Below are 16,918 nucleotides of genomic sequence, written 5' to 3' on the forward strand. Positions count from 1 at the left end.
CACTGTGCTCTCAACTGGAAGAACAGAAGTGAAAACGAAGATCTACAGACTGCAAGGGTGGCCTAAGTAAGGACATCTCCACTCAGGCACTTCCAGAACCTATTTAAGATCTTTACCTGAAAGTGTGACTTGTTCCACCCATCCTTCTGAAGGGCATTTCGTAGTTCTTTATAGCTCCAGATCATCTGAAGAATGTGAGATGCTGCTTTTGTTTCTCTGGGAGACTGGCTGATTTGCAAGATAAAATGACAGTTTAAGTATCAAGCAATGTCCAACTACTTGTATGTTAATACTCCACACAGCTATTATTTGAACCTGTAACTAATGGGATATATGTGAAATCATTCAGTGACTTCCTAATATCTATAGGTATTTGCTGACAAAACCAGAAATTGAAATGTTATGAATTTTGCACATTTCTGTGTTTTCACAGGTATTGCTGGACAAGCACTGTCAGGTCAGGTCAGAAGCCCTGATGACACTTTTGTCTTGTAGCTGTCATTAACAAAGAACAGACACATTCCATTCTGCCTGGATTTATTCAGGAAAAAAAAAAACCCAAACCAAAAAAAATGTTCTCAGCTGCTTTTCAAACCTCCATCCCAATGTACACCTATTCATCACAATTCAATGAAGTTGCTCCATGGTTTAAAATACCTTACACAGTAATTTCGGTCAGCAAAAAAAAGTAAGCTGTTTTTAAATCGAAAATGAAATTTTATCTACTCCTTACTAAGTCAGTACACAGACACCTTTTATAATATAGAACAGGTGTAGATTTTTGGTGGCTCTCATATTTAGTAACAATATAACCCAAGAAGGCTACTTCAGCCACCCTCCCAGAAGTCTGCAGCAAACACACCTACAATGAACTATGACATGAACTACACGAAACAAAGTTTCCCCTACAGCTGTCAGAACAGAGTTCTTAAATGGAAGAAAATTTGTCACTTAAATCACCACCAGCAGCCCTTTGGCCAGAACAATTACCACACATCATTAACCATTTCACTTAAAAGAAACAGATTTCATCACTGGCATTCCAGCAGTGGAACACTGCCACAGAAAAAAGGCTTTCCAAACTAAAACCAAAGATCATGGTTTCACTGCAAATGCTGCCTGCTAAGTGTATATATGGTGCGAAGATGATTCTGACAAGGAGAGAGCACGTCTTAACACGACTGAAGTGACTCATCAATTAACCTTTTTCATCAAGTACATTTAAAGGTGCTGGCTGGCTTTACTTTGTTTATATTAACTGCTGAAATTACAGCTCGGAAAGGTTGGGATGCTCCAATACTTTCACAAAGCAAAAGCTGCTGTTCATAGTGACATTTTCATGTTTGCAAGGAGTTCTTATGCCTTTTGCTTTCAACTGTCACTTACCTTGACTTGCTGATAGCTACCAGCTTCTGAATGCCCTGTGTCTGGATCAGAGACCTTGCATTTTCTGAGCTGTCAGTAATGATTTCATGGATGGTATTCAACACTGCAACCACAGTGTCCTCTTCCAGGTTCTTTGCAGATCTCTGCTGCCTGCTGGGCAAATTTCTTACCAGCTCACCCATGGCATAACTACCTAGATAAGGGGAAGAGATACCATTAGGCAGCCCTAATAATCATTTCAGCTTCCCAACCTGAATGATAGAAGTCAATGGTGTTTGCTATATTGAAGAAACTCCTTATAATGCATGTGTTTTAAACCACAAGACTGTAACTTCACAGAGTATTTATCATTCATTCATTATTTCAAGGTGATTGACAGCTGATAAAGCTAAGACAAAGTCCTTCATCATGGATTCTGAAAGTTATTGAGGAGAGAAAAAAGGCATTTTTACTGAGACTTTTACAGCCAACATCTATCATATTTTGCAAAGCCTGAGGCAAAAAAGCATCCAGTAGTGGCTAATGCCAGGTATTCATGCTAATACACGCACATGGTTTACTCAACTTAGCCCTGTAATAGGCCTTCTGGGGCAAGGTGGGCAGCCATGCATTCATTAACCTTCTCCAACAAAGGTAAGAGAGCGTTTCCTCCTGGGTGCAGCTAGCCTTCTCCATGTATAGTACTTGAGAAAAAAACCAGGGAATCTGGACTTTATCATTCCCAGGTATCCATCTGTACCATTTGCCTGGCTACACCTCTGAACTATTAAAATGAGAAGCTGACATATTAAGGTAGAATCCCACCTTGCAATTGCCATGATGGCCCTAAACATGTCACCAGTATTTCCTGGCCTGACAAAGCTAGAGTTTAAACAAATACCTTAGTTAAATACAGAAGTCATCTAGAGGAAAAAACTCATCTCAGCTGAATCTTTCAAGATTCCTGCTTATGGGCAGATGAATGTTATTTACCACTTTGGATAGGAGCTACAGCAGTGCTGAACACCAACTTGAAGAATATTAAGTTGCTTAGTGTCCAGCTTCTACAAGTACCCACCAGGCAAAAGGATGTGAAAGGAAGGATGAAGCAAAAAACCAAAGGTACAACTTTAGAGCTCCCTGCACTTCCCCAGGTTAGCTCAGCACAACAAAGGCCAGACTCCCACTCTAACTGGAGTACCAGGCAGGCCTAAGGAGCAACATCTATGAGCACAAGTCCCATAACAACCAGAGCTAAGGAAAAGACAAGAAACCTCTTATCCCATCCAGCCCTCTGCACATTCTACACACACTCCTCTCCTGCAAAAAAGTACACTTAATGGTTCTCCCAAGTTAGAGATCTCCCTCAAGCCACAGCTTGTTTGAGTGGGCTGGAAATACATTCTGAGCTGACAGCTCCCCATGTGGCGGATACAGTGCAATCCCAGAGAGCATGGATGGAAACTGCAGAGAGAACAAATCCTCAACACAAGGGACAAAACCTCAGGTCTCAAGGGTCTCCAAGCTCCCAGGCTGGTTAGAGAAGTTCAGAAGATACCTATGAGATCTTTATTGCGGCGATCCATGGAAAGGTTTCTCAGGGCGATGGACACAGCCCTCACAACCTTGTCTGAGTCGGACTGGAGCAGCTCCACGAGCACCGGCAGCCCCCTCTCCTTCCGCACCGTCGCACGGATGTACGTGGACCACTGACCAGGACACACAAGGGAAAAGAAACAACATCAAGTACTGTGAGTTCATACACCTGCTCTTCCCTTGCCCCTGGCATTTCCTTCAGTGCCGTAACTCATTTTTTCTCTGCAAAGACCAGTTAGGTTGTGCGTGCTGATTTATCCCATTGCCTTCAACCTTCATTCAAGTTCACCAAGAACCAAGGAAGAAAGGGTGTATGAGTTCATCCTACGGCTTCTGGGGAAAGAGGGCAGGAACAGAAGGAAGAAGCATCATCTGCCAGCATCTGTTCTGAACACACCTCGGTGTGAAAACACATCCCTCTGGATTAGGAAAAAAGAGGTCACTTGGAGGAAACACTAAAGCATCTAAAGCATCTGTTATCTTCCTCCTCCTCCAATTTCATGGTTTTATTCTGTTTCATGATTGTTTTTCAAACAAACCTGTATTATTTAAAATAAGCTGGCAGGCAGCCATGAAACACCACCCTGCCAACCCTCAGGCTGCTATCAGTCCCACTTTGCTGAGCGGTTCTAGAAGTAATCAGGCAAATCTTTGCGAGAACTGCCTGATTAGCGCTGGGGATGCTTCACAGAGGGTATTAGGGGACACTCTGGAGTGCAGTTTCCTCAGCAAACTGTCAATCCAACAAGTTAAGTATTCAGAACACAACTATCTAATACCAGGCTTTTCTGAATGGACAAAGCAGTGCTTAAGTGCCTGAAGTGGTGGCACTGAGCATAGTTCTGCTATGTAAACATCACCAGCCCAGAAGATGCAAAATGTGTTCAATAAGCAAATTAAACTAATTTCCTTAACATTCCCACTTCCTTCATTTTTAAAGGAGATAAAAATGTACAAAGTAACAGTGCACCTACAATGGGACATCCCCTTATTCTTTATTTACACAAAGGAAACAAAAAAAGACTGAAGACTGCACTCACCGTCCAGTTGCCAGCACTGAGGTTCTGCAAAGCTCCTGCTGCAGCTTCCAGAGTGTTGAAGTTCTGACTTTCAGTGAGGATGGAGAGGTACAGTCGGACCACATCTGGCTGGTACAATAATTCAAAGCCTGCAGGCGGGGCAAGAGGAGAACAGAAGCAAGAGAAGCAGAGAACACCATGTATAAACAAACACATACCCCTATCTAAGAGAACAACCGAAAGCTGTGACAACACAGAAGGAAGAGCTTCTGTCATGTCCAAGACATTCTATCCACAATTGCTGAAAATGGTGGAGACACCAACACCTTAAGGTTGTCAATAAAGCCTGACAATTGTCTTAAGGTTGACAGTTCTTTCTGCAATCTGTGCTATGCTATGAACTGCCCAGAACGCAGGTGGTGACAAGGGACAATTTTTGCCTGTGACAATTACTACTTTGCATCTCTGGACTGGGCTGCAAATTCACCTTGCACTCCTGTCCTTGTTCAAATATCTCTCAATACTTTTAGAGACACAAAGAGCAGGACCAAACAGAGTGAGCTAAACCATCCTGTCAGCCACGCCCTGCACACACCCAGGGGACAGAAGGAAGGGGCAGGATGTCAAAGTGACCAGCACCCCCAAATGTGAGTGGCAAGGAGGAACACTGACTCTAGTTCAGATATTCAGCACAGAAATACGCCAGCATTGTCCCACTCTGGGAGACTGTGACAGCCACATCTGTTCACTGCAGATCCCCAGAGTCACTGTATCAGCTGTGCCGTTTCAGCATGACAGGAATGAGAGCTCTGCCAAGGATTTCCTTTTGTGATGCTGAGTAACTGTCAGTACCATCCTGTTTTGACTTCCTCATCCATAGGATTAGTATTTATGCATCTACCCACCTTAAAAGGATCTTAGGCAAGAACGCTATCACTCGAAATTGCTGAACAATTTGTAGCAATTTTTATCTATCTTCTTTCACTAAGTGTAGCATGACACACTGCATCAATAAGGGCAGAGTACGCCAAGCATCTGCTTAAAGGACTGGCCAGACAAACCATCTCAAAGTGCTGTTCAGGTTATGTGAACAAAAAAACTTAAATCCCTAAACTGCCTTGGTGAGTGCACAAGGGCACAAGCAAGCTCTGGTCAACGTGACTCATCTGCAGTCATTGTAGCTGCTCTGGTGGCCTTTGGGATGTTTGCAGTAAGTAAGCATTAGGTAATGCAGCAAGCATTACCTAGGAGAGGATTTCGAGAAAAACATGACATCAAAGAAAGCATAAAGGTGTGAAGAAGCCTGGGCAAAGAGGCAATTTCAAGCTTGTTTTGAGCAAAATAATTTTTATTATTTGTACGCATGAAAATAATGTTCTTCACATAACAAGATGCTGTCCTAGAATTATAGCATAATTCAAAGCAAGTTTTCCACTGGTAAGACAGGAAACCTCCAAACACAAATCACTTTCTCTCTTCAGCACTTTCTTTTCAAAATCACCCATCTCCCATACACGCATCACAGACTATCATATTTTAGACATCTTCGAGCAATGCTGTCCTATCCAGTGGAGATATATTTTTTCTTCCCTGTTGCTAAAGGCTTCCTGAAATAAGAGCCTTGATTTTAAATGAAAGTATTTCTCCACATCCTTCATATGGCTCTGTGGCTTTTTGAGTCAAGACCTCAGAACTCACAGCCCTCTAACACTGTCTATGAACACAAGCTGTGTTAACCCCCTGGCTGTACAGCAGGTACTCATCCCACTGAAAGCAAGCAAACACCATCAGCCAAGGTTTGTTCCATTCCAAAAATGTGATCTATGCACGAGGATCCATGAGGATCCATGTACTGGTTCATACTTTCCATGCTCAGCCTCTTGTGTGCATCCCAGCACGCCCGGGCCCTTCTCCAGTGACCGGACACTGAACCTGCTCCACGGCCGTGTCTCCTTTCAATGCCACCACTTGCCTGCTCCACATGACACCCTAGGGATACATGCAAACACAACAGATGGCAACCCCAAAGGCATCCTGCCAATCCATACCACTGACTTTGCTCTTCTCAAGTGTCCTCCCCTTGCACTGGGATCATTGCCCTCTATATTGAGTGCTGAGGAAAAACTACCATTACTTAAGCCATGAAGCATGAACAGTTGTACAGCTTTTCTCCATTCCTTGAATAAGTCTGTGATTATCTGACTCCAATACAACCTTCATATCACCCTTTTCCCCTGCCACTTCACAAGGTGAATTGGCAACCTAAGAACTTCTCAAGAAAAAACACTGCTGATAAGCGCCTGGTGTTCCTTTCCTGAACACTAATACTTAAAAATCTCTTAGGATAGCCTACTGGAATTTTGACACTGTTATCTTTTAAGGAAGCTTTGCTGAAATGTAAATCAGATCAGCAGAAGAGATGAAGGCAGGTTCATTAACAGATAATATTCATACAGAACATTTTCTGCTTCTGTATCTGAGCTCAGACTTGCCTGTGGTTCAACAGGATGCAATCGTTCAGCCAGTCTTCTGTTTAGAAGTACCCAGTTGTAATTTCGTCACACTTGGAAACAGCCCCACACTGTTACTCTGTCCTGTTATTTAAATGCAGTCTGTGATGTGCTCTTCCTGTCAGTCTGTACACTCCTTTTTGACTGGACACACGTCCTTCCTCAGCACCTTGCTGTGTGTGAGTGCTGAGACGCTCCAACCTCCTCCCCTCTGCTCCCCTCCTGTGGCCACAGCTGCATTCCAGTCACGCACCTCTCACCCGTTCTCTGTCATTACCTCTCTCCATGCATGAAAGCCTCTCCTTTTTCCTACTTACTACTGTAAGAGCATCTCAAAAATGCCTTCACCTTCTCTCTTCAATAATGCACAGCATTTTCTCTACCAACCACCAGTACCTTCCTGCTTTGGGGCATAACTCCTTAGCAGGTGGTGGATGATTCCCACCTCACTCTACCCCCTCCCCCTTTTCAACTACATTTATGCCTCTGCCCTATTGGCACCTGTCTCAAACAGTGCCAGTGAGTGCTACACACTACCCACAGCTCTGTCCTCCCTCCTGCCTCCCCTGCTCCTCTCCCAGCACTGCAGCTCTTCTGGGTCAGCCTGGCTATGCCAGGGAAAAGCAGCAGGAGAACCAAGAATGCCCCTCACGGAGGCTGCTCATTAGCAGGGATGAAAAACTAATAACGAGAAAGTTGCTGCTGCACTGGAGGGTTTTCCCTCTCTGACAGCAAGCTGACACTTTTCATAGGCATTATAGTGCCTTAAAAAGAAACAAACAAGTTTTAGATTTTCTCCATCTGCCTCCTGTCCTAATGAATCCAGCTCTGCTATTTATAGGATGCAATTTGTCTGAATTATTATGAATTTCCTACCAGTGTTGCATGGAGGCCTTGTACGTTTTTCCATGAAGCGCTTCACGCACGTTCCTGGGAAGCACAGCTGGTCTCACCTCCATTAAGCACTTGCTTCTTTTCAAAACTGATTTCCTTAATTTCAAGATCATCTTAATTATTTTTTCAGGTAATGATACTTTTATGAAAAATACAGTTAACTCCTTACACCCATTTAAAAATGGATAGAAGGAATGAGAAAAGAGGGTCATTAGTGATAGAGAATACATCAAACGATAAAAACATCCATTGTTTTTCTTTTTTCTTTAAAAAGCTGTTTTAATTATAGCCCAGATTTAGCACTGTTCTTAGAAAGATAATCTTCCTGAAATAAATGAGATTTTTCCATTGGTTATGGATTTGTGCTGAATTGCAATCTGCACTGTTTCCTCCTGGAAAAGCATGGAGATAAGTAATTTATTGCTTCTTTCACTGCAGAAAGCAAAGTAAACAAGTTCACTGTATTAGCTTTTGGCTTTCAGAGAAATGCCTTGGACAGTCATGTCACTGTGAGCATCAGACCTTTTGCAGTGTGTGAGCATTCCCTCAGCTAACAACAAGAAGAACGTGTCACAGAGGAGTATCTTCCATATTAGAGTCATCTCCAACACACTGCAGTCTCATCTTTCTGAGAAACAGGAAGATGACCTTTTTTGTAGCAGAGTTGCTCAGAACTGGCAAATGGGACTATATCTGTGTGAAGTTCACATTACCAGGACAGGATGTGGCAAGTAGATTATCTGCCCAGGGAACACTGACAGCAGAGACAGCAATTTGAATCCTGAATGGAAAACACCTGAGGAATTAGCTGGGGCTGATTAGCCATCTCCATCCCTTCAGCCCTCAGTCCCCGTGCTGAGAATGATGCAGCAGCTCCTGTATTATCTCCTCCACAAAACTATTTGCTTTCATCTTGGCAATGCTGATGCTGTGCCTATACTTAGCTACATTCTGGCAATAACATAAGATACTGCACCAGGTGCCTATCTCTGATACACTCGCTTAATCCCAAATTCAGACAACTCTTTTTGGAACAAGGCTGCCAAACCTATTCCCCTTCACCACCCATTCCATTTAGGATTTTTTCTCCCACCACAGGCATGGGAAATGATACATGTGGATGCTGGACAGATGAGGAATCTCCTGCTGCTGCAGCAGAAATACACTGCTTAATTTTCTATCCACACAAAACTTCTGGACTGATGCTTGAAACAACTGTCAAATTTCATAGGAAGCTGAAGGATGTTGGCAACACTGTAGGAAAAAAACCTAAGCAACTCCTAAACCGGGGGTGGGGGTGTGTCTGTGGAATCACTGAAGTGAACCTGATAGCTACTCACTCTTGCAGCGCGCAGACACAATTCCCACTTACTGCACTTGGCTTCCCGACAGAAGCTGCAGCAGCACCTGGACTCCTCTGGGGCTGCCACTACAGCAGGAGGCGCATTCCCGGCCCACAGCCCCAGGGGCTGCCGGCACTGCGAGCTCCGTGCTCGCCCTGAGCCGCACCTGCAGCGCCGGCAGATGGAGCGAGAGGAGCCCGGACCGCGCCTCCTCTGCAAGGTCACCCGAAAACAGACTTTGCACAGTGAAAAAACATCTCCCTCAGCAGCCAGGAAGCTATCAGCCAAAAACAAAAGAAAAAATAAAAAAACGAGAGTAAAGAGTCATGACAGTAAAAGAAATGAACACTAAAAATCTGCACGAAAGAAAAGCTCCGCAGCCCTTGGACTCCTGCCCTCTGCTGACAGTCGGCCGGTACCTTCACCACAGCCTGTGCAGTTCACTGTCTGCAAGGTCTAAACCAGGGCTCAGAAGTATTCGCTACAAAAATGTTTTCAGAACACTTCAGCAGCAGATCAGTCCTGCAGTTCAACTCTCCCCTTCCAGGAACCCCTCACCTCACAGTGCGGTTTTATAGAAGACTACATGAAAAGCCCCATGGAAAGCTGGGGGAGGCAGCTGATTACTTTTGTAAAAACAGTAATCAGATCCCTAAAAAAACCCGACCCATCAGCTCCCTTCCATATGTACGCTGTGCTTCAGCACCCAGTGCACAGAGCAGCTTGAATGCCAATATAAACTTGCAAGATTCTTCTAATTGAAAGGCTTAGCAGTAGCGTGAGCACAGCCAGCTCCAGCAGAGCCAAACACTTGGCATAACTGCCCGAGAATGCAGCTCGATGCAGATACATGCAGAATACTGAGTGACACACAGCACAGGCACAGCAAACTCTGCAACAAATGGAGATGAAATAATAGGTGGAAAGTTCTGAACAGTCCCTGTGGCTTTCACTTCAAGGTACAGCACAAGTCAGGACTGGTACTGAGCTTACTGCAGAGACTGAATCACAAATGCAGCATCCACCAGTGAGCAGCAGCTCTGAAGACCGACAGAACAGCCTTTGAATAGTATTGAAAAGAACAACCAGAATAATGTGGGACACACGAGACTCAAATCAGGCTTGAGGGTATGTTTAAGAAGAGTTTTCTATTTAGGAAATGAACACCACACTGTGTGACCTTTCCAACTAATCTACTAAGTCATACTAAGTTCTAAAATGATGTAAACTCTTCCCAGCTTATCACATACTCCCACAATGACAGCAGCACTGGCACACTACTCCAAAAGGGAAGCAAACAAACCCCCAGCCCAAAGGATGTAACAGGAATGTTTCCAGCGCTACCAAGAGGTATGCAAAAAACCAACACAGGGAGCTAGGGTGACTGCAGGGAAGACAGAAAGGCAGAGAGGAAAGGAAATATTGGAGGGCAAGGCAGAGCAAGAGAAAGAAAGAATGCCTGGGAAAGCAAACTGTCTTTTGCTATTTCTATTACTCTTTACATTTCCCAAGCTCCACAAGCTGTCATCAAAGTACCTTCTTACAGAATGACTTGTACAAGGTTGGTTACATCCCACTTCATATCCAAACAATATGCAATTCAACAAAGAGGTGTCTCAATCAAACACAACCCATTCTGACCTTGTATGAGTTCTAGCACTTCTGTTTTATGTGACCACACATTTTAGAGCTAATACTGTTTTCCCTTTCCAAAGGACCTGCAAGCAGCATTTCTCCCAATAGTGTTTCACACACTGCCCAATACAAAGTCTTTTCCCAAACATGCAGCTGAGTCTCCTGGCAACTGGAGATGTTCCATTAACAGCCTTTTCTCCTCACTAATCAGTAGCAAAGGCTCTGGAGGACCAACACTTAATAAGAATCTCAAAGCTGCGACAGATAACTGGAGCACTACCCAAGCTACTGGTTCAAAGGGGGAATGCTCTGTCCCACAGGGCTGTCACCAAAGCACAGGGAATCCCCAGCAGCCAGGCTGATGCAGGGATGGGAGAGCTGCTGAAGGTCTGCACCTGCAGGGAGAGGAGACACGTGGGTGAACTGCAGCACATTTATAAGCATTTCTAGGTCACCTCTGGCATGGTTTTTGTTTGCTTTTGAGAAACACCATTGTTACAAGCAACAATGCCTTGGATTGGAGTTAAGCCCTTTGGCTGCATGATTAAAATAGAGGGTTCATGTAAATAGCTTCCTTTACCCCAGTCCCAGAAGGCTTGCCTCTGACCTTGGGGACTCTCAGTACAGTACATGAAATGTTAACACTTGCTCTCACACCAGCTTCTCTAATTCAAAGTTATTTTTATTTACTTCACAGTGATAACTGAATGTAGTTTCTTTTCAAGAGAACAGGACAATCGTATTATTTCAAAAGCAAATCTGTTTTGAAATGCAGTTTGTATCTAAAAATCAAACATTAAATAACATTTTCTCCCTCTCTCTTGCACACAGAGCACACACTGGAGTCTCTGGGCTGTGAGCTACATACCAAATGCAAACTGTTTGGAAGGACAGGCTCCTCTCTTCCCACCACCAGCTTACCATGGTGTTTGCAAGCTCCCAGAATGCAGCCCAGGCCCTGCATCACCACTGCAACATCTCCAAGTAGGACTTGGTTCAAAATCCTGGCTCACATACGTAAGTGAGTACGAAACTAATTTGCATCAAAGGTCTGCCAGCTCTGCAGGGTTTCTCAGTGTGACACTGCCAGCCCTGCTGGGGTATGGAATTTCTGGCAGCTCAGGCACACTCGGGACTCTAAGCTAGGTATGAGCACTCTCTGGCCTGCAGAAAGGCTGTGTCCAGGGGAATCTCTCTTACTGGTTGCCCCTTACTCTTGCCTCAAACACTACAGCATTTTAAGACAAAAGACTGATTATGCTTATCAGGCTGGTGATCTCACTGACAGCAGATCAATATGCCAAGGGAGCAGCAATGCTCCTAGATGTGAGCAATCCTGCCTGCTCCCTTCAGGGAAGCTCCTTCCTGAAGCTTCCTGGTTGGGCTCACAGGTCTAACAGCTGATACTGAAAGGAGCTGGGCACAGTGGTGATGTGCATTGCACTGGGGACTTCTTAAACAGACAGCAATCCAGCCCATGCATACAAGATCAATACTGAGCATGTCATTGATCATGTTATGTTTCCCTGGGAGGGAAAACATGAATTTCCAGATGCTGTCTGCTACATCACAGGGATATTTGAACAACAGTGACAAGGTCAAACATCCATGCTTATTCTTTTAGATCTCAGTGCTGCTGCTGCTCCTATTGGCCATGGGTGCTTCTGATATGTCTGCTCCTGTCTCTGCGAGGGTCCAGAATTACATGACTGGTTTCTTTCTCCTCTCTGAAAGGACCCAGATGGCAGTGCTTGGTGACTGCCCACATGCCCTGAGGGGGTGTCTCCTTGCTCATGTCATCAAACAGCTCTATTTTGTCACTCCTCCTTTTTAGCCAGAGAAAGCAATTCCAAGGAATAGCACAATCCTCTCCAGAAAGGATAACACTGCCAAGCCCTCCTGGCTTATCTGGCTCCCGGTGCCTGGGTCAGTGACACCAGTAGAAACTGTGGAGAGGCTCAGGAACTGTCAACTTAACGACCTCAGAGCTGCAAACTCCAGCCAAGAATATGTGGGGATGCCACAATAATCCAAACCCATAACATTGCCCAAGATTCCTTCCTAATGTGATGAGGTGACACTACAGAATGCCTCATCTGGGTACAAGCAGGTGGAAAGTGGCCCTTTCTTCCTGAAGGGGAAAGGTTGTAAGTGGAGGAATCTCTAGGCCTGAACATGCTTATTACTCTCTGCCTCAGTTGGGCTTGAATCTACTGCTTTATGGAGCATGTTGCAAGCCTTTTCCATTTAGCTAAGCTTTCCCAAAGGAACAAAATAAATAAAAAGATGTCTGGCAAAGCTAATGAGGATTGGGAACATGAGGAAAATTATTACTTTCCACATTGGATAAACAAATGTGTTTTCTCAACTGTGCATTCACATAATCACGCCAGAACATGCATGTTTACTGGGACTTTTCCTTGAACTGAAACAACCAATGTAGACAAAACCATTTTTCTTACGACCCTCACCTACACCTCCATAAATCACAACACAGCTTTTTGATCACAGCTGCCACGTGGTGCAGCTGAAAAGACTGAAACTCCTTTCACTGCCATTACTAGTGCAGATGCCTAACTGTCCAGCCCAACCATCAGCAGGTTTGAGCTTAGTGTATAAAATGTGTTTATTAAAGAGAGAGATACTGAGTGATTCCCTGAAGGAAAGCCCATTAAAAAAAAAAAAATCACACCACAGCTATGTCTAGTAGTAAAATACAATGTGTTGCTGTTAGTATCTTAACAAGTCCAAGAGCCTCATAACAGAAAAATGTCTCAGAACTAGAGTCATCGCTGAAAATCAACAGCACTGTTAAGGGACTTCTTCCTTTAACTTGTGGCTGCCTGAGCCTACCATTTTCTTTCCTCTGGTCTTCAGTGTGTGTTTAACCAAGGATCATGTGTTCTAAATTGCCCTTTTTTGGCCTCAAGCCCCTGTAAAACTCAGCTTTGCAGTTCCAGATGCCAATCAGCTGCTCTTACTCCAGGAAGCTAACGAGCTTTCAGCTTCCTCCCAGCTCAGTAGAAACCTGTCTGCAGAGAAAAACTTATTGCAAAAGGAGTCATGCTTTAGTCCTTGGATCCAGATGCCACCTAGGCATATTTATTTTATTAAAAAGATTCTGACTTTATTTAGAACTGTTGAGATATTGAACAGCTTTATAAACTTTCTGTCACAAAATGCCAGCAAATAGAGAAGCACAGCAAAGGGAAGAAACACTCCAGCAGACAGCTCCATGACAAAATAAAAACCCCTACATGGTAATGCATATTTAGTTGACATATCCACATAGCCTTAGACATTCAGTACTGAGCTATGCAAGAAAGGTAGAAAAACCACAGAAAACGCTTTCTTACCTTGCAGCCCTCTAAATATCTTCTTTCCTGTCTTCAAGATGGTGTATGAAACATACACCATCATGAGGATCATGAGGTGGATATGAGGCCAGGTATGGTCCCACCAAGTGCCCTCCCCTCCCATATGACAGCCTAGTCACAGGAGCCCAGCAGAGCAGGGGCTGTGCAGTGGAGGAGAGGCTGCAGGGCTCTGCAGGGCACAGCTCTGGGCTCCAGCACCAGGGGGAAGCAGCACTCAGTGCAGCCGAGGGAAGGAGCAGCCGCAGTCCTGGAGCCGGGCTGGGCTCAGGGTGGCTGCAGCACTGACCACAGTGCTCTCCCTGGACACAGCAGCCACTCTCCTCCAGACCTCCACAGATGCTGTTTCCACCAGGTCTGCGGGGAGCCGGGGTGTGGGAGGACCCACAGCACCTTCTGTGCTGTTACACACTGGGGAGATGGCACTAAAACCAACCAGCAAGGCAAACCCCAATCCTCCATCACTCAGGAATTTACAGAACAGGATTACTTTGTCAGATGTGGGACTTAGGGGGTTTCCACTGACTGTGCTTCAAAACATTCCTGCTGCTGAGGGACCTCCAGCTCAGGTTTGAAAGCCCACACGGTCCTGACAAGCGCTTGGGTGGATCAGAGCTGGAGCTGGGACAGACAAGGATCGACTGACAGCATTTCCACTTGGGCTGGCACCTGTCAGGTTCTCCCCTTCACAGCATGTCTGCGTTTTATCTTCAGTGCCAAGGGAAAAACAACGTCAAGAAAAAACCCCAAATCCTCCAGAGCTCATGCACACTGAAATATGCTTAGAAGCCAAACTGAAAGCTTTTTTCTGGGTTACTCATGCTTCACCGAGTCCTCTTATACTTCCACTGCTCATCATGATTTTTATATAAAGTCTCATAAATGGTCATAAGCCATTACACAGGTATTTGGTTATTCATATCAATTCAGCTGCTTGTTAGAGGATCGTCTGCTTAAGGCAGTGAAGGGCTACAGAACTCCACAGCCTGAATTCCTCAAATAAGGCAGAATAAATTTTTCTATTCTCCAGTGGATATACCCTCACAGAAACATCAAACATCTCAAAATACATCCCAGTAAGAAGGAAGTATTTGGATATAAACAGCTAATCTTTTTTGGGGGAAGCTTAGCAGAATCCAAGCTGAGCAGAGGCTACCAGGTCCAGTCTCAGCCTGCAAAAATGAAAGGTCAGTGGCTCCTAATCACTGGGACTGAAGCCTGCTTGGTTCATTAAATGCAAAGTCCTGCAATCTTGCCTTTATAAGCATTTTATAAGCAACTGACATATGGAAAGACTCCCCCACGTTAATAAATAATTTATTATACGCCAACCCAAACATTTCCTCCAATCCTGTTTGTGTCCTGAAATTGCTAATTAGTTCCTGCTCCAGCTTCCAAAGTCAGAAGTGTGTTTCAATTCCTCTCTCCATTTCATGAAAGCTGCCTCATGCACCCAAAGGCAGCCCAGTGCCTCTAATCTGTCTCAATTACAGTCATTGTGCTGCTGTCAGGCAAGTATCTCCCAAGCATCCAAGAAAAAGAATTTGATGTTTTCAATGTCAAATGAATGTCAGACCAGAGTGGAAGCAGCACAAAAGGTTTTCCTTAACTTATCTAATAAAAAAATAGACCTTGCAGCCCAGCTTTTTAAAGGTACCATATTTGGGTACTTAATTCTCATGGATTTCAGTGTAAGCTAGAAACATTAATGCCTCAAAGAACAGAGATTCTGCACTCATTCTCAAAGCACTGTATCCAGGCAGGGATTACAGATGATGGGAGACAAGAGAAGATGCTGCTGCTCCTCCCTCATTTAAACTGGGACACACTGGAACATACCACATCAAAGTACTGAGTGAACAGGTACTCTTCTCCCTTTTCCTGCCAACCATTCTCTGCAGCTTTCTGGAAAGACAGGGAAGTTTCTATTAAATGTAAACCCACCTGCTGTTCAGTGCACTGCCCGAATATTGGATAATCACAGGCAGAACTGACACAAAACCAGCTCTGCCTTATAGAATAACAGATTTCCTGGAAACAGATCTTGCTGTAAAACTTAAAGCTGGACTAAAATAGGAGGTAAGACAACATGATCTGGAGAGAAGTAGCTCCCTGAAGCCTTAGCTGGCTAAACACACACACCCAAAAACCACAAATAAATCTATTTGCAAATTAAAAAGCAAAAGAAGAGATTGGGGCCCTAGTGTGTAGCAATGAATGAGATAATTTGCTGCAATGAATAGAGGGAGCACAGAGACATTTTTCAAGAGGCAAAGGGGAACATTAGACAGCATCCAACTACAGCCTGCCCCATATTCACCACCCTACAGCAATATCCTGCATTCATAAAGCAGCAGAAAATCATATGAGAAATTCTACAACAAAGCCACAGCAGCCACTACCACAAAGCAACTCTGACAGCTTCTTTAAAACCACTTCATCGCCTTTAAAACAGCAAAAAGACCCCAACCCAACAGCCACTTTGTCTAGGAGAGTTTTCAAATTCAATGCAGCTTTCTTATGGTAATATTATGCAATTAAAAATTTAGCTTAAAATTACCCATGTAAAAGATTCTAAGCAGAAGCTGACCTTTACTGTGGAGGTTGTTCATGCCTATAGAAAACTCTGAAAAGGTCAGTATAAATGTAAATAAGGAGAGACACTTCCTCAGGAGTATAGAAATTTCCATCATATTAGAGCCTATACCCATTTCTCCATGTAAGGCAATGTTATGAATGCCCTGATGGCTTCTCATGGGCCATATGAGTCCAGAGCTTGATCTAGAAGTAGGTCCCCAGACTTCAGTGAAACAACTGGCAGCAAATTTTCAGTGTTTTAGGGAAAGTAGGATCCAGCCACCCAGAAAACTGCCAATACAGTTTACTGTCCATGGGTTTAATATCAGCAGTGTTTTCAGCAAACAGGGATGTTGGATTTGGAAGGGACATGAGGGACATGCTTGTTAGAATTTAACTATGAAGCAAAACTGCCCAAATCCAAATCACCTGTGCATTTCCCAAGTCTTACATTCTGGACACTATCACTAACCTGAAAAACTCTGCTAGGAGCAGCACTCGTGTAATTGAATAAATGGGATTAGGTTTCATGCTCCTGACACCCCCAGTTTCTCATTCCTTGAGAAATTCTGAACACACTGCCAAGAACACAACACCTCAGTCAT

The 16,918-nt window shown here is 44.2% G+C and overlaps 1 protein-coding gene across 9 annotated transcripts in view; it reads right to left on the minus strand.

Annotated features, from left to right (window-relative positions):
* Positions 1-16,918, minus strand: part of ARVCF (ARVCF delta catenin family member) — a 245,730-nt gene that overhangs the window by 14,970 nt on the left and 213,842 nt on the right. For all 9 annotated transcript variants that reach the window (XM_054288896.1, XM_054288897.1, XM_054288901.1 and 6 more), the window contains 4 exons: positions 4,002-4,129; positions 2,924-3,074; positions 1,387-1,579; positions 117-228 (listed from right to left, as the gene is read on the minus strand). In XM_054288896.1, the coding sequence (XP_054144871.1) occupies positions 117-228; positions 1,387-1,579; positions 2,924-3,074; positions 4,002-4,129 (584 nt within the window). The remainder of the gene's footprint in view (positions 1-116; positions 229-1,386; positions 1,580-2,923; positions 3,075-4,001; positions 4,130-16,918) is intronic.

Source organism: Melozone crissalis, unplaced genomic scaffold (assembly GCF_028551555.1).
Source record: "Melozone crissalis strain CALT ecotype California unplaced genomic scaffold, PUWL_Pcris_2 ptg000063l_1, whole genome shotgun sequence".
In the NCBI taxonomy this organism is placed as follows: domain Eukaryota; kingdom Metazoa; phylum Chordata; class Aves; order Passeriformes; family Passerellidae; genus Melozone; species Melozone crissalis.